Source organism: Salvelinus alpinus, chromosome 23 (genome assembly GCF_045679555.1).
Source record: "Salvelinus alpinus chromosome 23, SLU_Salpinus.1, whole genome shotgun sequence".
Classification (NCBI taxonomy): Eukaryota; Metazoa; Chordata; class Actinopteri; order Salmoniformes; family Salmonidae; genus Salvelinus; species Salvelinus alpinus.
The window spans coordinates 40,816,169-40,843,562 of NC_092108.1; the positions used below are offsets into that span (position 1 = coordinate 40,816,169).

The following is a 27,394-nucleotide window of genomic DNA, read 5'->3' on the forward strand; positions in this document are numbered from 1 at the left end:
ACAGCTAGGCTGCCCTTAACGGCTGAAACAGAGCAGTACCGTCTCCTCCACACATCTAGGCTGCCCTTAACGGCTGAAACAGAGCAGTACCTTCTCCTCCACACATCTAGGCTGCCCTTAACGGCTGAAACAGAGCAGTACCTTCTCCTCCACACATCTAGGCTGCCCTTAACGGCTGAAACAGAGCAGTACCTTCTCCTCCACACATCTAGGCTGCCCTTAACGGCTGAAACAGAGCAGTACCTTCTCCTCCACACATCTAGGCTGCCCTTAACGGCTGAAACAGAGCAGTACCTTCTCCTCCACACATCTAGGCTGCCCTTAACGGCTGAAACAGAGCAGTACCTTCTCCTCCACAGATCTAGGCTGCCCTTAACGGCTGAAACAGAGCAGTACCTTCTCCTCCACACATCTAGGCTGCCCTTAACGGCTGAAACAGAGCAGTACTTTCTCCTCCACACATCTCGGCTGCCCTTAACGACTGAAACAGTGCAGTACCTTCTCCTCCACACATCTAGGCTGCCCTTAACGGCTGAAACAGAGCAGTACCTTGCCATGTGTTTTGCTCTACCATTAGGCACACACACACACACACACAAAATGATTACTCAGTTGTGTCTATTTACATATTTACAGCATGCCAGTAAGTGTTTAAATTCATGATTGTATTATCTACTATAAGTGTGCTTCCCTGTTCTATCGAGCAGGAGGCAGCAGTCTGGGAGTGGTTCACAACCGGTCCAAAAGGCTGTGGCTGTATATCCCAAAGAAGAGCTAACAGACCCTCCTGCACCGAGCCCACTCCTCATCCCACAAAGCAGAGACCCCTCCCCTGGGGGGGGTGTAATCTTCGGTATGGGAACTCGCTCACGCGGGTACGGTTTGAGGACGAATCAGAGAACGAAGCGGAGTCTTGCTACCTGGATCGGGCAAGGGAGAGTGGGCGGGCCACGGGCCAGAAATCCAAGGGCATTCTAGAAAAGAAGAATGAGCATCACAGGCCCTACTCCAATACTGGAGGACGTCAGTTTCACGAATGCTGCTTCTACCCAGGTGACGGAGTTAGCGATGTTGGTGAGGAAATGTGAAGATTGTGGATCTAATCTTAGGGATCTTCCGGTGCCCGAACCACAGACTGCTACGGCCCAGCCCGGAAACGCGGAGGAGAATCAGGGGAAGAAGGTCACTCGCTGTGTCCTACCAGCTCAATCAGATGGGATCCCCCAACTAGAACAGCCCAGCAGTGTCTGCCCCAAAGTGGCAGCGGTCACCTTCGGGGAGATCCTGATTCTGGGAGAGGACACCGAGGGCGGGGGTGGAGGGGGGAGAAGGCCTCAGGTTTTGGGAAGCTGAGGAGACGCAGCAAGAAGGGAGAGAGCCGGCTGAAATGGGTCGGATTGGGTCACGGCCCCTAATGGTGCCTCGTGGGCCCTCCGTCGAAATTCCAATCCCAGAACAGGGTCAATGTGTTCAGGCGAGCCGTCACCTTTGCTCTGGGCAGCCCTGTAGCTCTGGACCGCCTTCTGGTGGGGGACTCCGGAAACAGCATCCCCAAGGACAGGGACGCCCCCACCCCGACGCTGCCCATTAGGTCAGCTCTGAAGTCAGGCTCCAAGAGCAGGGCAAGTGGGCAGCTTGCGGTCAAGCTCCTGCCTTCGGTTCAGTATCGTCTCATCAATCTGGATGAGGCCTGGGGGTACGATGACCTCATCACCGCAGAGCTGCATGGAGAGGGTCCTATTTCTGCCCCCCCAGGGTCTCCCCATAGCTCCGCCTTGGTCCCCTGCATCCGGCCATCCTCCCTCAGGATCACCCCTGACCTCCCTCCTGCGGAACTCTGGGATATTGCTGCAGATGGAGCTGGTAAATTGAAAATATGTATTGCACTGGAAGGAAGTTAACTTGATGTGATGTCACATTACTCAAAAATATTTTGTCCACTGAATGTCTTTCAGTCACACATCTAAAATCGCTCTCTCTTCCAGGTCTGGTGCTGAGTGGTGAAGTGTGTTGAGAAATGTTGGTGGTTCTTCCAGTGTCGCCCTGCGCTGCGCTACTTTCCCGAGCTGAGGACCTAAGGGCAGAGCTACTGAGAGCGGCTCAGTGGGACGACGGCCTAGAGGGGACTCGGTCAGTGTGGATCCCACGCTGACAATAAATTCAAGTCAACCATATACAGGGGTCCTGTGTGTCTCAGTCGGCATAGCTTGGCGTTTGCAATGCCAAAGGTTGTGGGTTCTATTCCCGCTGGGTTCACCCATATGTAAAAATGTATGCGTACACGACTGTAAGTCGCTTTGGATGAAAGCATCTACTAAATGGCATATATACTGAACAAAAATATAAATGCAACACAAAACAATTTGAAATATTTTACTGAATTCTCGTTCATATAAGGAAATCAGTCAATTTAAATGAAATCATTAGGCCCTATCTTTGGATTTCACATGACTGAGAATACAGATACCTTAAAAAAAATGTCTGGTGAGTATGCAGGCCATGGAAAAACTGGGACATTTTCAGCTTCCAGGAATTGTGTACAGATCCTTGCAACATGGGGCCCTGCATTATCATGCTGAAACATGAGGTGATGGCGGCAGATGAATGGCACGACAATGGGCCTCAGGATCTTGTCACGATATCTCTGTGCATTCAAATTGTCATCGATAAAATTCAATTGTGTTCATTGTCCTTAGCTTATGTCTGCCCATACCATAACCCCACCGCCACCATGGGGCACTCTGTTCACAACGATGACATCAGCAAACCGCTCGCCCACACGAAGCCATACACGTGGTCTGCGGTTGTGAGGCCGGTTGGACATACTGCCAAATTCTCTAAAATTACATTGGAGGCGGCTTATATTTAATTATCTGGCAACAACTCTGGTGGACATTCCTGCAGTCAGCATGCCAATTGCACATTCCCTCAAATCTTGAGACATCTGTTGCGTTGTGTTCTGTGACAAAACTGCACATTTTAGAGTGACCTTTTATTGTCCCCAACACAAGGTGCACCTGTGAAATGATCATGCTGTTTAATCAGCTTCTTGATATGCCACACCTGTCAAGTGGATGAATTATCTTGGCAAAGGAGAAATGCTCACTAGCAGGGATGTAAACAAATGAGTGCAAAACTTTTTAGAGAAATATGATTTTTGTGCGTATGGAACATTTCTGGGATCTTTTATTTCAGCTCATGAAACATGGGCCCAACACTTTACATGTTGAGTTTATATTTTTGTTCAGTTTATATATACAGTACCAGTCAAAAGCTTGGACACATCTACTCATTCCAGGGGTTTTCTTTATTAGTACTATTTTCTACATTGTAGAATAATAGTGAAGCCATCAAAACTATGAAATAACACATATGGAATCATGTAGTAACCCAAAAAGTGTTGAACAAATCAAAATATTATTTATATTTAAGATTCTTCAAAGTAGCCACCCTTTGCCTTGATGACAGCTTCGCACACTCTTGGCATCCTCTCAACCAGCTTCATGAGGTAGTCACCTGGAATGCATTTCAGTTAACAGGTGTGCCTTGTTAAAAGTTAATTTGTGGAATTTCTTTCCTTAATGCGTTTGAGCCAATCAGTTGTGTTGTGACAAGGTAGGGGTGGTATACAGACCATAGCCCTATTTGGTAAAAGACCAAGTCCATATTATGGAAAGAACAGCTCAAATAAGCAAAGAGAAACGACAGTCCATCATTACTTTAAGACATGAAGATCAGTCAATCCGGAAAATTTCAAGAACTTTGAAAGTTTCTTCAAGTGCAGTCACAAAAACCAATAAGCACTATGATGAAGCTGGCTCTCATGATGACTGCCACAGGAAAGGAGGACCCAGAGTTACCTCTGCTGCAGAGGATACGTTCATTCAAATGAACTGCACCTCAGATTGCAGCCCAAATAAATGCTTCACAGAGTTCAAGTAACAGACACATCTCAACATCAACTGTTCAGAGGAGACTGCGTAAATCAAGCCTTCATGGTCAAATTGCTGCAAAGAAACCACTACTAAAGGACACCAATATGAAGAACAGACTTGCACGGGCCAAGAAACACAAGCAATGTACATTAGACCGGTGGAAATCTGTCCTTTGGTCTTTTTAATTCCAACCACTATGTCTTTGTGTGATGCAGAGTAGGTGAATGGATGATCTCCGCATGTGTGGTTCCCACCATGAAGCATGGAGGAGGAGGTGTGATGGTGTGGGGGGTGCTTTGCTGGTGACACTGTCAGTTATTTATTTAGAATTCAAGGCACACTTAACCAGCATGGCAACCACAGAATTCTGCAGCGATACACCTCCCATCTGGTTTGCGCTTAGTGGGACTGTCATTTGTTTTTCAACAGGACAATGACCCAAAACACACCTCCAGGCTGCTCTGTCTGTATGCGTTGGTAACGTGTGTGGGAGGTCTATGGCAGAGTGGGACGGTAGACCCAAACTCTCACTGCGACGGTTCTTCTCCTCCGTTGGGCTGCACAGTGTGGGCAGGCTGGTGAAGGGAGGGCTGGTGAAGGGAGGGCACTCCAGCAGCATGGAACAGCTCAGTATCTCAGCCTCACCCAGCCCCACCCACAGGCTTCACCCCAACACCCGCCTGCAGAGGACACCCTCACTACAGGCCCTGTGCACAGTAAGCACCAGCCCTTCAGTTCAGCTCAGTTGCATTCTCACTAACTCATTAAGCAACAGAAAGGCCTATGGCACTTTACTTTTATACCATTCTTTAACATTTTCATGTTGAGATGCAATTTTCATGGCTGACGTACAAGAGACTGTCTGTGACTGTCAGCACTCATGAGACAACATCAACTGCACGGATGATGACACCTTGTTGCAATGTGCTACTCTGTCACCAGGTGTCCCCACTGGCCCAGCTTCGGAAGCCTCCTCTGTGCAGTCTGGAGAGGAGAGTGGAGCTTTCGACCATTCTGGGAGGGGTGCCCGTGCCTTAAAGCCTGGCACCCAGGTACAGAGAGAGAGAGAGAGAGAGAGAGTGTGTGTGTGTGTGTGTGTGTGTGTGTGTGTGTGTGTGTGGGGGGAGAGAGAAGGACAAAAGAGATTTATCATTGTGTATAGGCTCTAAATCAACTAGCTCTGCCAATAGTACTCTGTACTTTCCAATCTTTCAAACAGTAAAAAAAAAATGACTACAATGAAACAGAAATTCAATTCCAATCAAGAAATTTCAGGACAACATATGGAACATAAAGGGGGAATGTGAATACTGTCACACTACAAACACACGCAGTTCTTCTTCATCTACACTGAACAAAAATATTAACTTAACATGTAAAGTGTTGGTCCCATGTTTCATGAGCTGAAATAAAAGATCCCAGAAATGTTCCATATGCACAAAAACCTTATTTCTCTCAAATTTTGTACACAAATTTGTTTACTTCCCTGTTAGTGAGCATTTCTCCTTTGCCAAGAGAATCCATCCACCTGACAGGTGTGGCATATCAAACAGCTGATTAAACAGCATGATCAGTACACAGGTGCACCTTGTGCTGGGGACAATAAAAGGCCACTCTAAAATATGCAGTTCTGTCACACAACACAATGCCACAGATGTCTCAAGTTTTGAGGTAGTGTGCAATTGGCATGCTGAGTGCAAGAATGTCCACCAGAGCTGTTGCCAGAAAATTTAATGTTAATTTCTGTCACAAGGATGACGCTGGAGAGACGAAGCAGGTACGGGGAGTAACATTTAATAAATAACGGACATGGAACGAGACATAAACAGCGTTAGCAAACAGAAAACAATCAATGCAGAAGCGGGGAACAGAGCTGGGGAACTGACACATATAGGGGAGGAAATGAACAGGTGATAAGAGAGTCCAGGTGAGTCCAATAACGCTGATGCGCGTGACGAGGAAAGGCAGGTGTACGTGATGGATGGCAGGAGTGAGTGATGCAAGGCATTCTGGCGCCCTCAAGCGCCAGGGGGAGGGGAAGAGCGGGAGCAGACGTGACAGTACCCCCCCTCTAGGGGCGCCACCCGGCGTCCCACCTGGGCGAACCGGCCGAGACATGGGCGCTGGGCAAGCCGGTTGAGGCGTGGAAGCCCGACGAACCGGCAGGAGCGTGAGAGCCTGGCGAGCCGGCTGAGACATGGGAGCCTGACGATCCGGCTGAGTCAAGACGCCTGTCGATCCCGCTGAGGAAACCCGATGATTCGGTGGAGTGTGACGTGGGATGGGAAGCCACCGAGCCAACCGAGGCAATGAAACCTCTCGAGCCAGCCAGGGCATGAAAGCTCGACGGGCTGGCTTAGGCACCCCCGGTTCCATCGGCGGCAGAATCCACCCCCGACGTCACCGACAAAACAAAAAACAAACAAACAAAAAACTCCTGGACCGGCTGGGCAGACAAGAACTGACGATCCAGCTGAGGCCCGACGTGGGATGGGCGCCATCCGAGCCAACCGGGGCAAGGAAACCTCTCGAGCCTGCTAGGGCGTGGAAGCCCGACGAGCAGGCTAGGCACCCCCGGTTCCATCTGTGGTGACCCAGAGCCGATGCCACTATACCAACCAGAACGCCAGTACTCCCCGATGCTTCGTGTGTTGGCTTCTGCATTCTGTCACAAGGATGACGCTGGAGAGACGAAGCAGGTACGGGGAGTAACATTTAATAAATAACGGACATGGAACGAGACATAAACAGCGTTAGCAAACAGAAAACAATCAATGCAGAAGCGGGGAACAGAGCTGGGGAACTGACACATATAGGGGAGGAAATGAACAGGTGATAAGAGAGTCCAGGTGAGTCCAATAACGCTGATGCGCGTGACGAGGAAAGGCAGGTGTACGTGATGGATGGCAGGAGTGAGTGATGCAAGGCATTCTGGCGCCCTCAAGCGCCAGGGGGAGGGGAAGAGCGGGAGCAGACGTGACAATTTCTCTACCATAGGCCGCCTCCAATGTCATTTTAGAATATTTGGCAGTACGTCCAACCGACCTCACAATCACTTGTAACCATGCCTTACCAGGACCTCCACAGCTGGCTTATTCATTTGCAGGATCGTCTGAGACCAGCCATCCGGACAGTTGATGAAACTTTGGGTTTGCACAACCGAAGAATGTCTGCACAAACTGTCAGAAACCATCTCATCTGCATGTTCGTTGTCCTCACCAGGGTCTTAAACTGACTGCAGTTTGTCGTCGTAACAAACTTCAGTGGGTAAATGCTCACCTTCAATGTCCACTGGCACACTGGAGAAGTACGCTCTTCATAGATGAGTTCCGGTTTCAACTGTACCGGGCAGATGGCAGACGGCGTGTATGGCGTAGTGTGGGTGAGCGGTTTGCTGATGTCAACGTTGTGAACAGAGTGCCCCATGGTGGCGGTGGAGTTATAGTATGGGCAGGCATAAGCTATGGACAACGAATAAGATTGCATTTTATCGATGGCAATTTGAATGCGCAGAGATACCGTGACAAGATCCTGAGGCCCATTGTTGTGCCATTCATCTGCCGCCATCACCTCATGTGATGCATGATAATGCATGGCCCCATGTCACAAGGATCTGTACACAATTTCTGGAAGCAGGCCCAGTTCTTCCATGGCCTGCATACTCACCAGACATGTCGCCCATTGAGCATGTTTGGGATGCTCTGCATCGACATGTACGACAGCGTGTTTCAGTTCCAACCAATCGTTGGAGAATTATATCTCCCTCACTAACTTTAAGCGTTAGTTGTCAGAACAGCCTACCGATCACTGCAGCTGTACACAGCCCATCTGTAAATAACTCATCCAACCAACTACCTACCTCATCCCCATATTTGTTTTTGTTTTTCTGCTCTTTTGCACACCAGTATTTTGAATTGCACATCGTCATTTGCACATACAGTATATCACTCCAGTGTAAATTGCTCAATTGTAATTACTTTGCCACTATTCGCCTATTTATTGCCTTACCTCCTTACTTCATTTGCACTCTGTGTTTTTGTTTTTGTCGCACTGCTTTGCTTTATCTTGGCCAGGTCGCAGTTGTAAATGAGAACTTGTTCTCAACTGGCCTACATGGTTAAATAAAGGTGAAAAAATAATAATAATAAAAAATTAAAAAATCCAGCAACTTCGTACAGCCGTTGAAGAGGAGTGGGACAACATTCCACAGACCACAATCAACAGCCTGATCAACTCGATGCGAAGGAAATGTGTCACGCTGCATGAGGCAAGTGGTGGTCACACCAGATACTGACTGGTGTTCTGATCCACGTCCCTACCTTTAAAAAAAAAAAGTTATCTGTCACCAACAGATGCATATCTGTACTCCCAGTCATGTGAAATCCATTGATTAGGGCCTAATTTATTTATTTCAATTGACTGATTTCCTTATATGTACTGTAACTCAGGAAAGTCTTTGAAATTGCATATTGCATGTTACGTTTATATTTTTGTTCAGTGTAGATTGTAGACCTTATTTCACACTAGGCAATGTTTGACTTGGCAAAATGCCTTGTGTTCATACAAGCCATATAGCTAGATTATTGTAAGAACCCAATTTCCAAGAGCAACCCGATTTTGACGAACTCCCACCAATTTTTCATGAGGGTAAATATACCCCCACTACATTTCACCGAAATGTCTGTATCCTACTATCTCTACAGTGATCCAGAGAGCCCTGGGTGTGGAAGAGGTGTTAGCCCCACGGGTGGTGCGTCCCATGGGGCGGGTCATCCAGGACTTCCCTGATGGGATCCTTCTCCTAGAGCTTACCAGACCCCCAAATGGCCCCTTTGGTTTTGTCATCTCACGAGGCAAAGGTCGACCGGTCACAGGTATACTAAAGCACCTCGGCGGTATAACTGGGTTCCATTAGATGTTCATGTTAAAGTGTGGATGTGAGGGTGCATATTCATGGAACACCTAATTGAATGGATTTTAGTTGGGTGCTTGGAAGGGAATTTTACCTGAGTGTGCAATGACATACTATTTAATGATTTTGAATGTACATATTCTGGTGTTTGTGTACCAATGCCATTACATATTGTGCATATAGGCTTAGGCTTTGTGGAGAAAGTAATTGTGTCCCCTATTCTTTCTACCTTCTTCCCCATTTATCTCCATCCCTCTATCGCCCTCCCTCCACCCCTCTCTCTCCACCTCTCTCTCTCATCTCAGGTGTGTATGTGGAGCAGGTAGGGGGCGGTTCCTGGGCGCTGGGGATGAGATCCTGGAGGTGAACGGGGAGGCAGTGGCTGGACTGACCCTGGATCAGGTGTCACGTCTCATGACCCGCAACAGCACCGCCTCTATCCATATATCCTGCCTCTCAGTCGGAACCAGCGATGAGCAATGCAATACTGGAATATTCCATTATCCATTTAAATATTTTTAAAACACACTGGACACTGCCCCGTGATGATGTCATGACGAAAACACGAGAATGGAAATAAGCAAGCATAATGAGAGATTTTTAACTCTGGGAGAACCAAAGGAAGGAAATAATCAACCTAATTATACTTGTCCATTATTAGGCCTAGTCTTTGAAGATTCAGGCAAATGTAAGTACCGGTAAATCAAAACTGATGTCAGATAAAACAGAGGAGAAAGAAGATGCTGCACCTAATGGTCATTTTGCATTTCACAATAAATAACATATTGTTTCGAAGGTGATAATGAAATCTGTTTATTAATTAGGCTACCTGTTTAACCTGCACTCACTCGTCCTTTGCAATATTTGGTAACTTGCTAAATGACAGTGCAACCCAATAGGTTTTCTAACACACAGCCTACCTTGCGAATCGAATTGCAAGCTTTGTTGAAAAAGCTCATTCATCAAATATCTCTACTACCGAGGTAGCGGACTTTCTTATGAACTTTACCAACAGCTTGGGGCCCGAGACCAGGTTTTGTAGAATCTAGCTCCAACTACATTGATTCGCCGAAGGTCAATACTTAAAAATATATATATATCAAACGTTCACCTTGTACCTATGTTTGCACTCTGTAGTTGCGTGCCTTTGTTTGCTTTCAATAAAAGTTGTAGGCTATTTGATTAACGTTTATTGAAAACCTATGGATTTCAGCAAACAAAGAAAGGCACGCAACTACAGAGGGCAAACACGTACAAGGCGGGCGTTTCCTAATTTACTTTTTATTTTTGTTATTTACCTTGGGCGAATCGATGTTAGTTAGTCTCAGCTCCACGCCGTTGGTCAACTTCATCAGAAACTTAATTCACAATGTTATTCTTATTTTGTGTGTGGCAGTGTCTCCTTCTGCAGTCAATGTATTGACTTTAACGAAAAAGGTTGGGAAATAGGCTAGTGTTTGTTTTTCTCTTTTTGTATAGCCGACAGCTTGCCCAGTCTGCTTTTACTGGATGTGGGAGGATGCTTGTCGTGACCAGTGATCCACAGCACGTGATATTATGTCAAAGGTCGTGACGGTCAACTATCAAGGCGTGAAAACAGAGAGCTAGTGAACGAGGGGATATTGGTGGGGATTTTTATCAATGGAAGTAAGTGGTTCTAATGTGTTCCGATTAGCCGAGGACGTTTTCTCCACAGTCTGAAGCTTAGACATGTCAGTAAATATGTCTCTGGAGGCGAAAGAAACGCACACCTGTTTAGGCGAGGTGCTGGAGTAGAAGGACAGCCGCACACTCTGTCTCAACTTGTCTTTGTAGAATAGGCTACATATTAATGGCCAAGTAAGTCTTATTATACATTATACTAAGTGTAGAATAGGCCTAACCCTTGCCACCTCTGATGGTCCGACAAAGTAGGTTAGGCTATAGACAGACTGTAAACCAAGGCCTATATTCCTACTCGTAGCCTACTAGGCTATAGCCTATCCTTATCGAACATGGGGTAAGATATTCCAATAAAACTGAATTATGATAGGCTAGTTTCGCCCTTCATTTGAATTAACAAAAAAAGCGCGGAAAATACCTGACCATTTAGCCTATAGCCTATGCTGTATGTCCTCCAGTGATGGTGCGTCACTGCTGATTTCTCCCTCGGCTTATCCGATGAAAGCGAGCTGATATGGGTTTTATCTCTCTCAGCCATGTCACCCCGGGGGACTCCCGCTAAATTTGCCACGAATACCAGGCATGGCTACCCCATAGATAAGCTACATAAAAACAATGACAGTGAACAATTCCTTCCAGCATCAGAAGTCATTTGGTATTGGGTCCATTTGTGTATTCAACTTAGACCAAAATATTACACATTGGTCATCTCTAAAGTACTGATGTTGAAATGAATAGAATAGAATAGAATATTAGAGAATAGGCCTAGATTCAACTGAAATGTATATTATTACAGCCTAATGATTATGATTAGTTTATAATTATGATTATTAGGCTATTATTATTATATCCTATGACTATTATTATCAGTCTCGGTCTACAAATTATACGGTTTTATTGCTTAATTTAAATTAAGCCTTATGCACGACAAAGATAAACATTGTACCTTAAAGAGTTGTTTGTTTGTTTTCCAGGGGCGGAATAATATCAGAAAAATATAACCACCTAGATTCACCTTATGCCTATACCTCGCATCGTTGTAGTTACTGGAGCTGCATCCATATGTCTTTATGCTTTGCCCTCCACAAGCCTATATAGCCTACGACAGCCAAATAATAATGAATCATTTCATAAATAATGGGTTTAGTGGCTTATCAGGAACGAAGAGTCCGCTGCCGTGCGCTTATCTCGCCTGGCCACATTGCGCTCGTGTTCCGCTCCCCATACTGAGCGGGCGCGCTGGACGCAGTGAGGAATAACTCAAACCTCACTTCCAGTTCCACACTGCACTTCACCGGCACTAAAAAAAAACTCAGACATGGATGACCCACTCACAAAATGGCTCCACTTTCACACTAGCATCAACAAGAAGTCAGGAAAGGTAAGCGCATAAAATTAATCGATATTTCCTTTTTCCATGCCTGGGGTTTGAACGGTAAATATTTTTGAATTACAATTAGGAGTATGTTTGAAGTGTTTTTTCGTTATTGTTCGTTGGTTGGCCACTTTAGAATACATTAGGAACGCATTAGGCCCTATTATTTTCTTGGATTTATTTTTAAACAATTATAGGCTAATCATAAATAATTATGTGGCTATTGGTTCGAAACGGTTTTGTGTGATTGTTTTGGCCTATTTTAATGATTGTATGAATAGGAATAATTATTGTTATTGTCTCATTGACAATGGTAAGCTATATTATTATCCTACAGTTCAAAATGATTGGCTTGTGGTTTCTTCGTTGTTTTGGATTATGGTAGGCTACACATGTCAGTACTACAGCATCGATAGAACCAAAAAGGGAACGAAAAATAAATCAAACATTCGAACAATAGCTCGGTGATGTCAACCTTTGTTCCAAATGTCTGATGCAATCTATAATCGAAGTGACTGCCTATTGGATCGTAGGCTATAGCTTTAACCATAGAAAAGAAAATTCCCCAGAGAAAAGCCATTTTGATGAGGTTTGTTTCAACAATAAAGACAATTAAGAATGAGATTCACTTACTCTCTTGTTAATAACACATTCTTTCACATGATCAAATTAAATAGGCCTAATAGGTCATTTCAAAAGGAAATATTTCAAGTTAATGCTCACAATTCAGGCGGCTTTTCTCACAAAATGTTTTTTTAAATATATATATGATTTAAATAAAAGGTCATTTTCGAAAACAGCAGCACCAATTTTCATTTCAAATGTCACATTGAATGCTTGCTCCATATAGGCCTTGGTCACTGTTTTTCAAATGACAATAACGGACGTTTTAAAACAGTAGTGTGAGGTGGAAAGTATTTCGCTGAACAACACCATTGGCCATCAAAAGCAGTCAATGACGTTTTTGACTGACCTCTCGTAACGTGCACCGCGCTTTATTCATATCCATTGTGTTCGCTGTTCACACTACATTTATTACTTATTTTCTGAAAAATATTCAGTGTGGTGCACTCAAACATGCCCATAGGTAGGCTATTTGGAGAATTACAAGGCCTAGTCTATTTTGTTTCCTAATAGCGAACCCTTCGATCAGCCTTATAGGATTTATTTAGGGTCTAATCCAAGATGTGGGGGGGAAATAAAACAACCATTGCCTCCAAAACAACATGGCAAGGAGTTGCGAATCACAGTATATTTGTAGCATTGATGAGGACATTTACCACCAGTTCTGAATTGAAAGCATGTTAACATTTGCTGCGCAGATGCCTGCATTTCAGGGGCTATTTTCTTGATAGTCTATACGAAATGAATACATTTTCTCTTTATATGTGGTGCTTTATAGGCTACATGTAGGCCTATGCCAACTGCCCTACACAGAGTAATAACAGCCTTATAATGATGGAATCGTGGAGTGATGAAATGATCGGGAAATGCCTTTGTTGACTGCCTTGACCTGAATCAACAACAATAATGCTTCTATATCAGTCCTCTTTTATTGCATGCATTTACAAAGTGTTTTCTGCCCCACAGTGTGGTGTTTTCGACAGCTGATTTATAGAGAGACATTTCATAGGATATAACTGCAACGTGATGAAATTATGGAAAAAATGAAGCTGGATCTTTGTCCTGGAAGTCCCGGTGCCAAGTCGTGCATCCCACTGAAGCAGGATTCCATCAGGGAGAATGGATGCCAAGACCTGGAGGACTCGAAGGAGGAAAACTTCACTGGGGAAGGGGTTAAGACAGATGACGCGCCTCTGCGGAACACGCGCAACGGGACCATCATCCTCAACGGCGTTGCCAAGGAAACCGCTTACGACGCCCTTGACCTGAAAAGGGAAGTACCAGTGATCGAGCTCTTGAGGAGAGACGATATAAAGACGGGACAGCAGAGAACCGACAGTCAAACGGTACCGATCACGGAGCTTCGCAGACCACCCGTGCCGTTGCCGCTGCCGCACCGAGACGCGCTGATCGACGCTCGAATGGTTCAGCTGAGCCCAAACGCGTTCCCTCTCCCGGCGCGAGCAATGCTCTACAACTTGGCGCAACCTCTCGCTGCCATCAACAGGTAAAGTAAAATAAACTATAAAATAGCTTTGAAAAATATTATCCTGATTACCCCCCCCCCCCCCCCCCCCCTAAATAATATAGCCTATAATTATAGCCTATAGACGTCTATACGTTATTCATCTTCGTTTATTTTTGTGGCAGAATAGGCCTAATCCTTTGTAAGCTATTACTTACAGGTATAGCCTACATCAAAACATGTTTTTTTTATAGCCTACCTATAAACCTAAATAACGGAGAAACAGAAAAGTAAATGTAGTAGCTTGTTAACTAGGCTATTGGCTCATTCACCTTCACAAAGGTATTTGTCAGAGCCTTCACCTCTAGGCTACCTGTGTTGATTAATTGCAGTCAGATTTATTTCTGTTTATTAGTTTGAATAGCGAAGATTTCAGGTTAGACTACTTGTGCCTATAATACCCTTACACTTTATGTGTTTTGGTTGCAATTTTGGACGCAGAGACCATCTGTATGTCATATATTATACAGGCTATAATAAGGATATATATTTCGTGAAAGACTTTGGTATTGCCTACACATCATATTGGTAAGCTGTTGTATATGTGCCTGTGTGTAAGTAGTTTGTGTGTATGGTAGTGTGTGTACCTGTTTCTCATATCTATTCTCTGCCACTAGTCTTGGAGGGGAGTCGGAACAGTACGGCATGTACCCCAGCAACAGGGTAAAGCGCCGTCCTGCGCCTTACGAGGTTGAGCTCGACGAGGGTAGGCGCATTTTTAGATCTTTCTAAGTATGGTAAGACGCACCTCTGCTGTGTCCTCCTGCTGCTTACAGTCTTCTTCTCAATCCTCTCCTCATCCCAATATCATCCCATTCCGTTTATCCAACGACATGGCCGCAACATGGGCAGGTATTGAAGAAAATAGGCTACCGACCATCAATTTATAGAGCACTCCTAAACAAATCTCCAAAAACTAGTCAATGATGTCGTATATGATATCTATGGTTTTAGCTTATTAGAAACATCTGTAAGATACAGCATCTCGTGTTCTCGATCAACCACTCACAGTCAAATAGCATGGGGGAGGGTGGAGGGAGTTAGCTTCCACCTTGCCAAGGCTTTGCTGCATAGTAAGCTGGCAGATTACGGGAGGCTGGGTGTGTTCCAAGAGGAAGAAATGGTATACTGTACACCAACGGGATATTGTATTTCTCAAATGCATCCCACAGTTTCTGACGCGAGCCGCAGGTGTTATTCATTGGCTATATGTACCATTATATCAAAAACCACATTGGGAAATATATGATAATGAATAACATACATTTATGTTACCCGCTGCGTCTCCTATCCCACTTCTGACATCAGTGTAGCAAAGCCAAGATTAGAGTCCATCCAGCGGCACTGTGCTCGCCAACCCAATAATGTAATCGGTGTGCCAAACTCAGGAACCTCTTTACATATGGCAGAGCATAGACAAATACATGTATACAGATTATAAAAGTGCCGTTGTCTAAATAAGTTGGTCAGCTCACTACGTTATATCTTGTGCTAGTGTTTAAAGAGTCCCACTTCGGGTTGCTTTACAATACATAACCAGCTCGTTAACCAAGGCACCGTATAGCTGTCTTCAGAAATGGAAAATGCAGTCACTCGTCACCACCTTTACGCTGGCTTCTGTCATGCCACTATTCTCATTTTGTATCTCACTCGACTACTTTACCACCATTAAAACATTCTCATCACTTTGTCGCTTTTCAATTTACTTTGTGAAGAGGAAGGATTACATCTAAAGTGACCAAGTATATTCTGTAGAGCAGATAAGACAAACATCAAGGCAGAATTTGAGAGAATACGACATTTGGACTGACTGAGTCTTACTCTTCATTTGTGCATCCCCTTTCCCACATCCTGTATCTTTCCCATTACTCCTCTTTACTACCCCTCCACTCCCCTCCCCTCTTCCTCTCCTCCGCCAGCTGGCCAACCAAAGATCGTAAGGCGGATCTTCACCAACAGCCGGGAGCGCTGGCGGCAGCAGAATGTCAACGGGGCGTTCTCCGAGCTCCGCAAACTCATCCCCACCCACCCACCGGACAAGAAGCTGAGCAAGAACGAGATCCTGCGTCTGGCCATGAAGTACATCAGCTTCCTGTCCAACCTGCTGGACGACCAGGACGGAGGGGCCACCGTGGGCGTGGGTGACGGGACAGGGCTGCTGGTGGGGGGCCGTGAGGGTGGACCCCAGGTCCCCCGTCAGGACGGGGTAGGACTGGCCAGGGAGGACGACCTCCTCCTCCAGGGCGCGTTGTCGCCCGGGTCCAGCTGCGGGAGTCTGCCAGATGGGGACGGCAGCCCCGAGAGCTTCACCGAGGACCAAGACTCACCTCCAGCCCCGAGAACTGTGCCCGTCCCGCGCGGTAGGGACCTACGACGCAATGCACGCCCACAAGATGGCGGCAGCCAGCGATGACGTTGATGATAATAGTGGTGGGGATGGTGGTGACGTGGTGTCGGGGATGACGATGGTGGATACGGAGTTGGTGGAGTTGATGGTGGACCGCAGGAAAACAAAGGGATTGACTTATGTCCCCGGAAGAGAGATGACTCAAATATGGATGAGTGTGAGAAGGGCCCTAGCATCTCTGAGCTCTATCTAAAGAACGGTGCTTCAGGTTCTGGGAGCATGCTGATGCCAGAATTTCACTTCATCAGGATTCTAATGTCCTTTTTTGGTCCTTTTTTGGTCAGTTGGTTAACAAAATGAAAGACTTGTAAATTCTGCATGCTTCATGCTGTCTAGGACCTGGGTTGAGGAACACCTCATATTTCCTGCATTATGAATGTTCAAATACAGTGTGCTTCTGTTACACTATCACGTTATCAGTATACATCCTATGTCATCGTCATGAAAGTAATTGATGCCATGGTACCAGCAGGCGACGCATCAGTCGACACCAGGAAATGTCAATAGGAATGTCATCATGCTCTCACCTTGGGTTAAGAATAAGATCAATCTTTGCCAGTTGTCAATGAGGGCCATTTGAACTGTTCTGAAAGTTTACGACAGCAACAGAACTGTTTCGCTGATAGCAATGGCTTGATGCCAAATCCTCACAACAACAAAAAATGCACATTTAATCACACATTGAAGACCATTATTATTTGCTTGAAAATGTGTTATCTTTAGCAAGGATTTAGCACTCTCAACACACGATCAAACGTGTACATATAACGCCTACCTTCCAAAATATTTTGACAGTGGTTCATGTCAAGTGATGTGATTAGGCAGTTTGATATAGTGGCCTATGTTTTAGACAGGGCTTTCAGGCAGGTGGCTTTTTGAGAAGGATTCTGCTCTGTGCTCCTGATGACAAACTATTCATTCAACAGTGGGTGAACAACATGTCAACTAGAAAATGAATGTCAAACACATATAATGATATAACAAATGTGGTACCTTATTTATTTATTTCCGTCACACGTAACTGATTAGCGTTGAGTAAAACGAGGCAGAGTAACATGGCAACTGACCGTTAAGCATGCACGCACACACACACACACACACACACACACACACACACACACACACACACACACACACACACACACACACACACACACACACACACACACACACACACACACACACACACATATCGAGTACAATCTGTGTGAACAATTTTGATTTCTGAGACACATTGCCTAAGCATGTAGATGGACATATGTGCGGCGAGGTAGCTAGCAACTACAACAGCCACAGGTATAAAAATTCAAAATGAATCCTGTCAAGAGGTACAAATAGTATTTCTGTAACTGAGATCCAGTGAAATCAAACGCTCACTTCCAACCATTTTGTATATTATAAATATCTATTTTAATGTTTTTCTCACTGTATTGCAGTTGTGGTTTGGTATGGTACACTAAGTATATCGCCTCCTAAATACGCCCTCCTTCTCTCTGTTGGAATGATCAACAACACCAGCAGTTTTATGTCAGTAAGCAGTGAGGTGTACATCACTGTAGTTTGGTTATTTCATTACGGCTTTTTCAACATACATTTAGTAGCCTATCTTGGTACCTTTGGTTACTATTTTATGAACTACAGTTAAGCAAAGGGACATTGTATGTTCTGTTTAGTAAAAAAATAACATGTTTGTTGTATGATAAATATATCTATGACTATATGCAATGTTAACTTGATGACTTTTATATAAAATGCTGAATAAAATGAACACAGGAAAAGGCAAAAGAAATACTGATTATGTATGTTATAAATCATGTGTATCACATACAATTTATTTTCCAGCGTTCTTATGATTCAGTTTTCTTTATTTACTTATATATATATTTTTAGGAAGCATCACCCATCACATAATTCAGACTATTGAACAACAATTGCAAGAATTAAAAACCAACTCATTCCTATATTTGGGGGCTAAATTAAGCACAAATGCAGTGAACCACCCCCTTCAACACAGCCTGGACAATGTGCAGTAAATCCATATCAAGGCATGTAAAATACTCCCACTGGAGTCTGGAATCCTCACTTCCTCTTAGCAAGTGACAACTTCCTGCAAAGGTCAGAGTGGCTCAGTGACCTTCAGGATATCCTGCCATTGTGAAAGTGGTTCACACTCTTTAGACCTTCCACACTCAGTCCGTCTGGAGCATTACCAAACAATCACATGAAACATGAAGAGTTATTCATTCATGATGATGCGGCACAAACCTTCAAAGTAAACCACAGAAGCCATTATAATGCATAAACGCTACATCGACCATTTAACTTAATGATCATCTTGCAGTAAAAATATGTTTCATGTTTTTGTATGAATTATTGTGATATCGGCTCCACCTGCAGATATAGCAAAACCAAAGTGCAGTGTTTCTAGTAAAGCGGAGGCACCCAGGTGTTCTAGGACCTCTCCAGTATTCCACATCAGGCTATGACTGACTGGACTGTGACCTCGATAACTAACTCTGTGGCTCGACTGCCAAACATTTACCTGCAGCCTGGAGACTGCAGTCATACTGTCCATCCAAATAGAGAAACAGGAAAACAGGGACAGAGAAATGCATGAGAGAGAGTGACAGAAAAAGGCAGGGGGGGACTGTGTGTGTGTTTGTGTGTGAGTGTGTGTGCGTGCGTGCGGGTGTCTATGTGTGTGTGTACGTGCATGTGTGTGTGCACGTGCGCGTGCGCGTGTGAGCGGATTTATCAGCTCAGTGCAGATGGATGGCAGAGTGGCTCTTGCAGCCAAATGATTCTGTATGTTAATGAGTTGTTATCTGCTGCGCTGCAGGAACAATACACTGACTCTCCCACAGTGGGGATCCAGCCTGCTGGGTACAGATTACACTGCCTACACCGCCATGGCAGTTATTTATATTTTCACACACAGTATATACCAACACACATACACACACACATAAATGGTTTATATCTTTTGACCTGGAAAAATAGGACGGTGGAAAGCTGCTTTTCTCGTTCTCTACCCACAGGTGGCGATGTCACTCCTTTTTATGGTTTCTATTAAACGTATATGACTCAAGACCATCACCAGGAGAAGGGCTGACTTGTAATTTACTCATCATCCAAGTTATGGCACACAACAGAAATGATTTCCTTTATTTGGATTTTGATCAAACGTGGTCTTCTTGTGCATGGACATTCTATGGCCATACTATCCTATGTACAGAGAAAGGGTAAACAGCACAGGCAGTGCTGGTGCACAAATATCAATCAATCAATCAATCAAATGTATTTATAAAGCCCTTTTTACATCAGCCGATGTCACAAAGTGCTGTACAGAAACCTAGCCTAAAACCCCAAACAGCAAGCAATGCAGATGTAGAAGCATTGTAGAAGCATGTGAGGCAACATAATCAGTTGGTCAGCAGACAGAAACAATTGAGTCTAAACCTGGCATGAGATGATTGATTAGATGTGATGGCTAGTATAACTGGTTTGTTAGACTTGTCACAAAGTCCCATCTACCTTTTCTTGCACCCTTTGTGTTTTTATGCTGGTGTTGTATTTTTTATTTTTTTTATTTACATTTTTACAAATTACGTTTAGGCGCTTCTCATTCACAGAGCAATACTGGCAAGAGAAGAAACCTTGAGAAGAACAGATAATTGTAGGTGAAGACAACCACTTGAAGAGATAATTTACAACAAATAAAAATGGTCAGGAAAGCGAGATTGGAGTTTGTTTACACCCGTTTGGGTAAATGTGTGCTGACATTCTGCATGCAACGTCTATCAATAACACGATGAGCAAAGTCTACCTGTGTCAAATTATTACCTCAGTGGAAAAAATAGGCTATGTATCATGTGAAAGTCTTTGTCGCAACAAGCAGAGTGAAGTAAAAAAAAAAAAAAAAAAACGGTCCCAGTTACCATTTATTTGGCATCGTATCGGTTTCTATTTTCACAAACGCAGAACATTTTAAAAAAATACATGGAGGGTCACATTCATTATTTTAATTGCCCATGTCAGTAGGTGTAACAAAACAGGTATGCAGGAGACACAAATGTTTCAAACAATAACACTGTTTTCTTTTTTATATTTCATTGTGTGAAATTCATAGTCACTTCTATATTTGTGTTGAGTGTGTGCAGTGCTGAACGTCCAATGCAACATGGAAACCCCCTGAACGAAGCATTTAAATAGAATTTTAGGAATATCCTTAAGCCTACTACAAAAATATGCAGGGAAAATAATGGATCGTCAAGTGTTCATTGATTGCATTGATAGAAGTTACTATTTTTTCTATTTTGTTTGCTAGTAATGATATGGGTCCTCTTTTCCTCTGATTAGCACGCCTGTTTAACGGAACTGTTTACATAGTTCCTGAAGGTTTTAAAATAGAAAGTATTGGACACAGATTGTAAACAATGACCTGATTTTTTCATCTAATCCTCCAGAGACAGTTGTTTTCCAGTCAGTCACCCACTTCGCGGTTTAGGTGTTAATCCCAGTAAACATTGTTACTAAGTGTCAAATTTATTTTAAATAAAATAATATTGTATTGTGTTTGTCACAAGCGCCGAATACAAATGGTGTAGACTACACCGTGAAATGCTTGCTTATGAGCCCTTACCAATGATGCAGAGTAAAAAAATACAAAAATGATATGTAACATAAAAGGAATAAAATACACAACAATTAAATTGTATTCAGGGATGACCAGATTCATGTGCAGGGTTATAAGGTGTTTGAGACAGATATGTACACAAATGCATGATAAAGTGACTAGGAATCACAATAGATAATAATAGTAAGAATAAATAACAGAGTAGCCACAGCATATGATGAGTTAAAAGTGTGTGTATATATGTGTGTGTGTGTGTGTACGTAGTGTAAGTACAGTATGTGAATGTGTGTGGGTTTTGTGTGAGCGTGTCAGTGTAGTGTGTGTGTGAGTGTGTATATACAGTTGAAGTCGGAAGTTTACATACACCTTAGCTAAATACATTTAAACTCAGTTTTTCACAATTCCTGACATTTATTCCTAGTAAAAATTCCCTGTCTTAGGTCAGTTAGGATCACCACTTTATTTTAAGAATGTGAAATGTCAGAATAATAGTAGAGAGAATGATTTATTTCAGCTTTTATTTCTTTCACCACATTCCCAGTGGGTCAGAAGTTTACATACACTCAATTAGTATTTGGTAGCATTGCTTTTAAATTGTTTAACTTGGGTCAACCGTTTCGTGTAGCCTTCCACAAGCGTCCCACAATAAGTTGGGTGAATTTTGGCCCATTCGTCCTGACAGAGCTGGTGTAACTGAGTCAGGTTTGTAGGCCTCCATGCTCGCACACACTTTTTCAGTTCTGCCCAGGGCTCTGTGATGGCAACTCCAATACCTTGACTTTGTTGTCCTTAAGCCATTTTGCCACAACTTTGGAAGTATGCTTGGGGTCATTGTCCATTTGGAAGACCCATTTGCGACCAAGCTTTAACTTCCTGACTGATGTCTTGAGATGTTGCTTCAATATATCCACATCATCATCAGCAAAGCATCCCCAAAACATGATGCTGCCACCTCCGTGCTTCACGGTTGGGATAGTGTTCTGCGGCTTGCAAGCGTCTCCCCTTTTTCCTCTAAACCTAACGATGGTCATTATGGCAAAACAGTTCTATTTTTGTTTCATCAGACCAGAGGACATTTCTCCAAAAAGTACGATCTTTGTCCCCATGTGCAGTTGCAAACAGTAGTCTGGCTTTTTTTATGGCGGTTTTGGAGCAGTGGCTTCTTCCTTGCTGAGCTGCCTTTCAGGTTATGTCGATATAGGACTCGTTTTACTGTGGATAGAGATACTCTTTTACCTGTTTCCTCCAGCATCTTCACAAGGTCCTTTGCTGTTGTTCTGGGATTGATTTGCACAAAATAGTACATGGCATATTAAATATATTACGCTATTGTTATCCTATAGAAACATAATGGAATATTGTACATCATATTAGCATCAACATACATCGTTTCATTCAATTTCACATAATAATTTAATATTTCATTTTTGTTACATGTAATCTTTTGGTTCAACCTTAATATATAATGAGCATCATCAACGGGGGGAACATATTAGGTGTACGCTAATAAGCTGTAAAAAAATATTTTCAATTTATAAGACTTGTTCATAAAGGAAAATGGTGTTCATAAGAAGGGCCTGAGATCAAAGTCAATATTCAGACCACTAGGGGTCAATGATTTTAGATAGGATATCCAGTAAGCCTCGCTTTGTAGTAGTAGGATCTCGATGTTACCTCCTGTCCTTGGTAGAGCAACATGCACAATGCCTGTGTATTTGAGGGAGGAGATGGGATGGTTAGCTTCAACAAAGTGAACTGCTACTGGATAGTCAATGTTCTTACACCTGATTGAGCTGCGGTGTTCAGCTATGCGTTGTTTTAATTGTCTTTTCGTTTGTCCTACATAGGCTTTTCCACATGAACAGGTGATGAGATAGATTACTCCCTTGGTTTTGCATGAGATGATACCCCTCACAGGGATCTTTCGACCTGTATGTGGGTGTCTGAAGAAAGACGTTTTTATAGTGCTATTGCACTGTGCGCATGAGTCACATTTGTAGTTCCCATTTGGGATAGGTGTCAAGAGTGTCTGAGTGGGCTCAGGGGGCTCAGGGGCAGGTCAGATCTCAACAAACTATCTCCAATATTGCGACCACGCTTATAGACCACCAGTGAGGGTTCCTTGAAGAGGTGTGCGATTGTTTTGTCTGATTGCAGAATATGCCAGTGCTTTTTCAGGATTGCGTTCATTTTCTCCGAACCCTTGGTGTATTTAGTGCAAACGATGGTTGCGTTGTTTTTCTTCTTTGGTTGAGTTTTTAGTAATTCCGCTCTTGGTTTTTGAGATATTTTCATCATTGCAGCATCAAGAGTTTTGTCTTTGTAGCCTCTCATTTTTAATTTATCTGTCATTCTTTTAGCATTGCTGTTAGAATCTGTCTGGTGGCCACAGATTCGTTTAACCCTGCATAACTGACTGTATGGTAGACCATTCTTGAGGGCTTTGTGTATAAGTCTGTGTGTAATGCATCATTCTCTTTGATGATCCATAAGTCCAGGTAGTTTATTTTTCTCTCATCAGTCTGCATGGTGAATTTGAGGTATTCAGAGCTCTCGTTTAGTAGAGTTTGGAATTAATTTAGTTCCTGCTGACTTCCTTCCCAGAGCACAAAGGCATCATCTATGTATCTCCTCCATGGGAGGATTTTAGAAAGTAAGGGGTGTCTCTCTGTTTTAAAAAGGAATGCTTCTTCAAATTGTCCCACATGCAGGTTTGCATAGTTGTGGGAAAAAGGGGAGCCCATGGCTACACCCCAATTTGAATGAAAAGGTCTGACTCAAAGACAAAGTAGTTATTGGATAATACCAGTTCAGTAAGTTGTAAGATGCGATCATTGGATGGAGCAAGGGTAGAGTCTCTCTGCTGAAGGAAGTTTTGTAGCACCTGCAAGTCTCCAGTGTGTGGGATGTTAGTGTACAAGCTCTCCACATTAAAAGTGGCCAGCAGAGTGCCCTCTGGTATCCTTCCTAAGCCCTCTATCAATGAGATCACGTGACTAGTGTCTTTGACATAAGATGGGAGATTCTCAACCATCCGTTGAATGTGGTAATCCACAAATGTACAAATATTGGATGGCACAGAGTCGATTGCTGCTACAATGTGTCTACCTGGAGGAGGAGACACTTGTTTGTGTAATTTAGCGACTGTATAGAAAGTTGGTATCTTGGGAAATTTCACACATAGAAATTCAACTTCTGTTTTAGTGATTTGTCCTGATTCCAAACAGTTTTCCACTGTGAATGAGATATGCTGGAATTCCAGGGTAGGGTCACAATTCAGTTTGCGATAGAAGTCACCTTTAGATAGTTGTCGGCGACATTCATTCACATAGTCACATTTGTTTTGTATACAAATTCCTTCTCCTTTGTCACATTTTTTAATGATAATCGAAGGATCTGACTTTAAGTCCTTAAGAGCCATTCTCTCGTCTCTACTTGGATTACAGTAGGATTTGTGTTTCTGTTTGTCTTTCAGTACGTCACCTACATCATTTTCAACAATCCTACAGAAAGTTTCTATGGATGCATTGCGTTTGGGGGGAGGTACAAATGAACTTTTTGCTCTAAATGTGGTTCTCTCAGAGTTCTCAGGTACCTCAACTGGGTTAAAGGCTCCATCTCCTCCTTGACTCACGGTTGGACAGGTAAGTCTACGGACAGGTAAGTCTATTGATTAGCGTGGTAGACCTATGTATACATCTCACCGAGGATGACATTTCAAGTGGAGTCATGTAAATTTCACTCTTATCAAAGAACTCACGCAATCTCAGATTACAGAAAAACTTGAATAGATCTATCTGGACATCAAAGTCATTAATGTATGCAGTGGGTACAAATGTTAACCCCTTATTCAGAACACTGAGGTGAGCGGATGTCAGGGTCTTACTTGATAACTTGAAGACATCTAGCTCCTGTTGGACTGGGGGCCCGTCCTGGGTCTCAATTGATAGGTGTCACGGGGTGGTAGTGGATTTCTTCTTCCCCCGACGTATGCGTCGAACCCTCTTACGTGCTGGGGGTGTTGGCCTCGACGTTGTCCCCGGTGTCCACGCCCTCTGTTGTAGAAAAAGCGCTCACCGTTGGTAGAGGAGCCAGAGTTAGCGTTGTCTGTCGATAGTTGGTCTGTCATCGGCTTGTCTCTTCCGTTTTTTTGGTTTCTTGTGCTCAGAGTCTCGCCAGAGATATATTAGTCCGTTGTTCTTATCTTCCAAATCGCTTTATACTTCTTGATTTTCCTCTCCTTCAGTTCGGTTGTAATCTTAGTCTGAAGGTCAGCGTTACTCATAATGAGATCATCCAGTTTAATAGGGTCATTAAACTCCTCTCGTAGTCTACGAGTCGTAGAGCTTTCTGTGAATTTTCAACTGAGGTTGCGATCTCGGTAATATCCTTTTTAAGTTGTTCAATGATCAGTCATCAGGTCTATTGAACATTTATTTAGTGTAGCACACCATCGTTCAAAAAACATTGAGCCCCAGTGGTCTGAATATTGACTTTGATCTCAGGCCCTTCTTATGAACACCATTTTCCTTCATGAACAAGTCTTATAAATAGAACAATTATTTTTAGAGCTTATTAGCGTACACCTAATATGTTCCCCCTGTTGATGTTCATTATATATTAAGGTTGAACCAAAAGATTACATGTAACAAAAATGAAATATGAAATTATTATGTGAAATTGAATGAAAGAATGTATGTTGATGCTAATATGATGTACAATATTCCATAACAATAGCGATAACAATAGCGTAATATATTTAATATGCCATGTACAATTTTTTAACAGTTTCACTAATTCATTTGAATTAACCTAATCATTATGACACACCCCTCACTACTGTCATTGGTTACACTAATTGCACTGTGTGTCTACATAACCTGGTTCAAGTATTCATGACATCACCCTGAGGAAGGCACAGTGATGCTGAAACGTTGGTAAATACCCATTAAATTGCTGGGAGAATATACATGGAGTGTATATTTTGATAGTTTGATAGTTTGTAGGTTATTCGCCGTTAGTAAGCACCTCCACACAAACTATTATTCTGGGTGTGCGCCAGCTCATGTTTTTTAATCTAAATTCCCAACCTGGCCACATTCCATCATGGCCACCTAATCATCCCCCTCATTCCTAATTGGCATATATCACTCCTCTCCACCTGGTAGCTGATGTGTGGTGGGAGTTCTGGTACAAAAATGGTCGCCGTGCATCACTGTGCTACACATATTGATGGTGGATGAGGTGAGTACGTAAAGTGCTTTGAGTACCTCAGTTAGTAGAAAAGTGCTATATAAATTCAATCAATTATTATGAATTATTATTTGTATACGATCACATATGTCTCTCTTTTATACATGGGAATACTTCGGAACAGATTTCTAAAATTAAAATAGCTGATTTCCTGGTGTTTTTAGTCTTGTATGCCTAACAATGAAAATAAAAACATATATATCTACTCTTTTTTTTTTGCTCAGAAACCTTAGATTGCCAAATAAAACCACATTTGCCCATGGGCCATCAGTTGGGGAATCCTGGTGTAGTGTGTATAGAGTCAGTGCAAGAAAGGGTCAATGCAGATAATCCGTGTAACCATTTACACAACTATTTAGCAGTCTTATGGCTATTTAGCAGTCTTATGGCTTGGGGGTAGAAGCTGTCTTGGAGCCTGTTGGTCTGAAAGCCGATGCTCCGGTATCGTTTGCAGACGGAAGCAGAGTGAACAGTCTATGGCTTGGGTGGCTGAAGTCTTTGGACATTTCTTGGGCCTTTCTCTGACACTGCCTGATATAGAGGTCTTGGGTGACAGGGAGCATGGCCCCAGAGATATACTGGGCCATCCGCACCACCCTCTGTAGTGCTTTGCTGTTGAGAGTGGTGCATTTGCCATAACAAGTGGTGATGCAGCCAGTCAAGATGCTCTGGTGCAGTTGTAAAACTTTTTGAGGATCTGAGGGCTCATGCCAAATCTTTTCAGCATCCTGATATGGAAGAGGCGCTTTCATGCCCTTTTCACAACTGTGCAAGTGTGTGTTGACCATGTTAAGTCCTTAGTGATGTGGTCGCCAAGGAACTTGAAGCTCTCGACCCGCTCCACTACAGCCCTGTGGATTGGGGCCTGCTCTCCCCTCTTTCTCCTATAGTCCACGATCAGCTCCTTGGTTTTACTGACATCGAGGCAGAGGTTGTTGTCCTGCCACAACATTGCCAAGTCTCTGACCTCCTCCCTGTGGGCAGTCTCATCGCTGTCTGTGATCAGGCCTACCATTGTTGTGTCGTCAGCAAACTTGATAATGGTGTTGGAGTCATGCGTGGCCA

The 27,394-nt window shown here is 43.5% G+C and overlaps 1 protein-coding gene across 1 annotated transcript; it reads left to right on the top strand.

Moving 5' to 3' along the window:
- The first annotated feature begins 11,748 nt into the window (after positions 1 to 11,748).
- LOC139551002 (T-cell acute lymphocytic leukemia protein 1-like) lies at positions 11,749 to 18,286 on the top strand. The gene is made up of 4 exons (XM_071362330.1): positions 11,749 to 11,890; positions 13,475 to 14,015; positions 14,651 to 14,739; positions 15,953 to 18,286. Exons 2-4 carry the CDS (start codon positions 13,543 to 13,545, stop codon positions 16,444 to 16,446), a joined length of 1,056 nt encoding a protein of 351 aa, XP_071218431.1. The 5' UTR covers positions 11,749 to 11,890; positions 13,475 to 13,542; the 3' UTR covers positions 16,447 to 18,286.
- Positions 18,287 to 27,394: the final 9,108 nt, after the last annotated feature.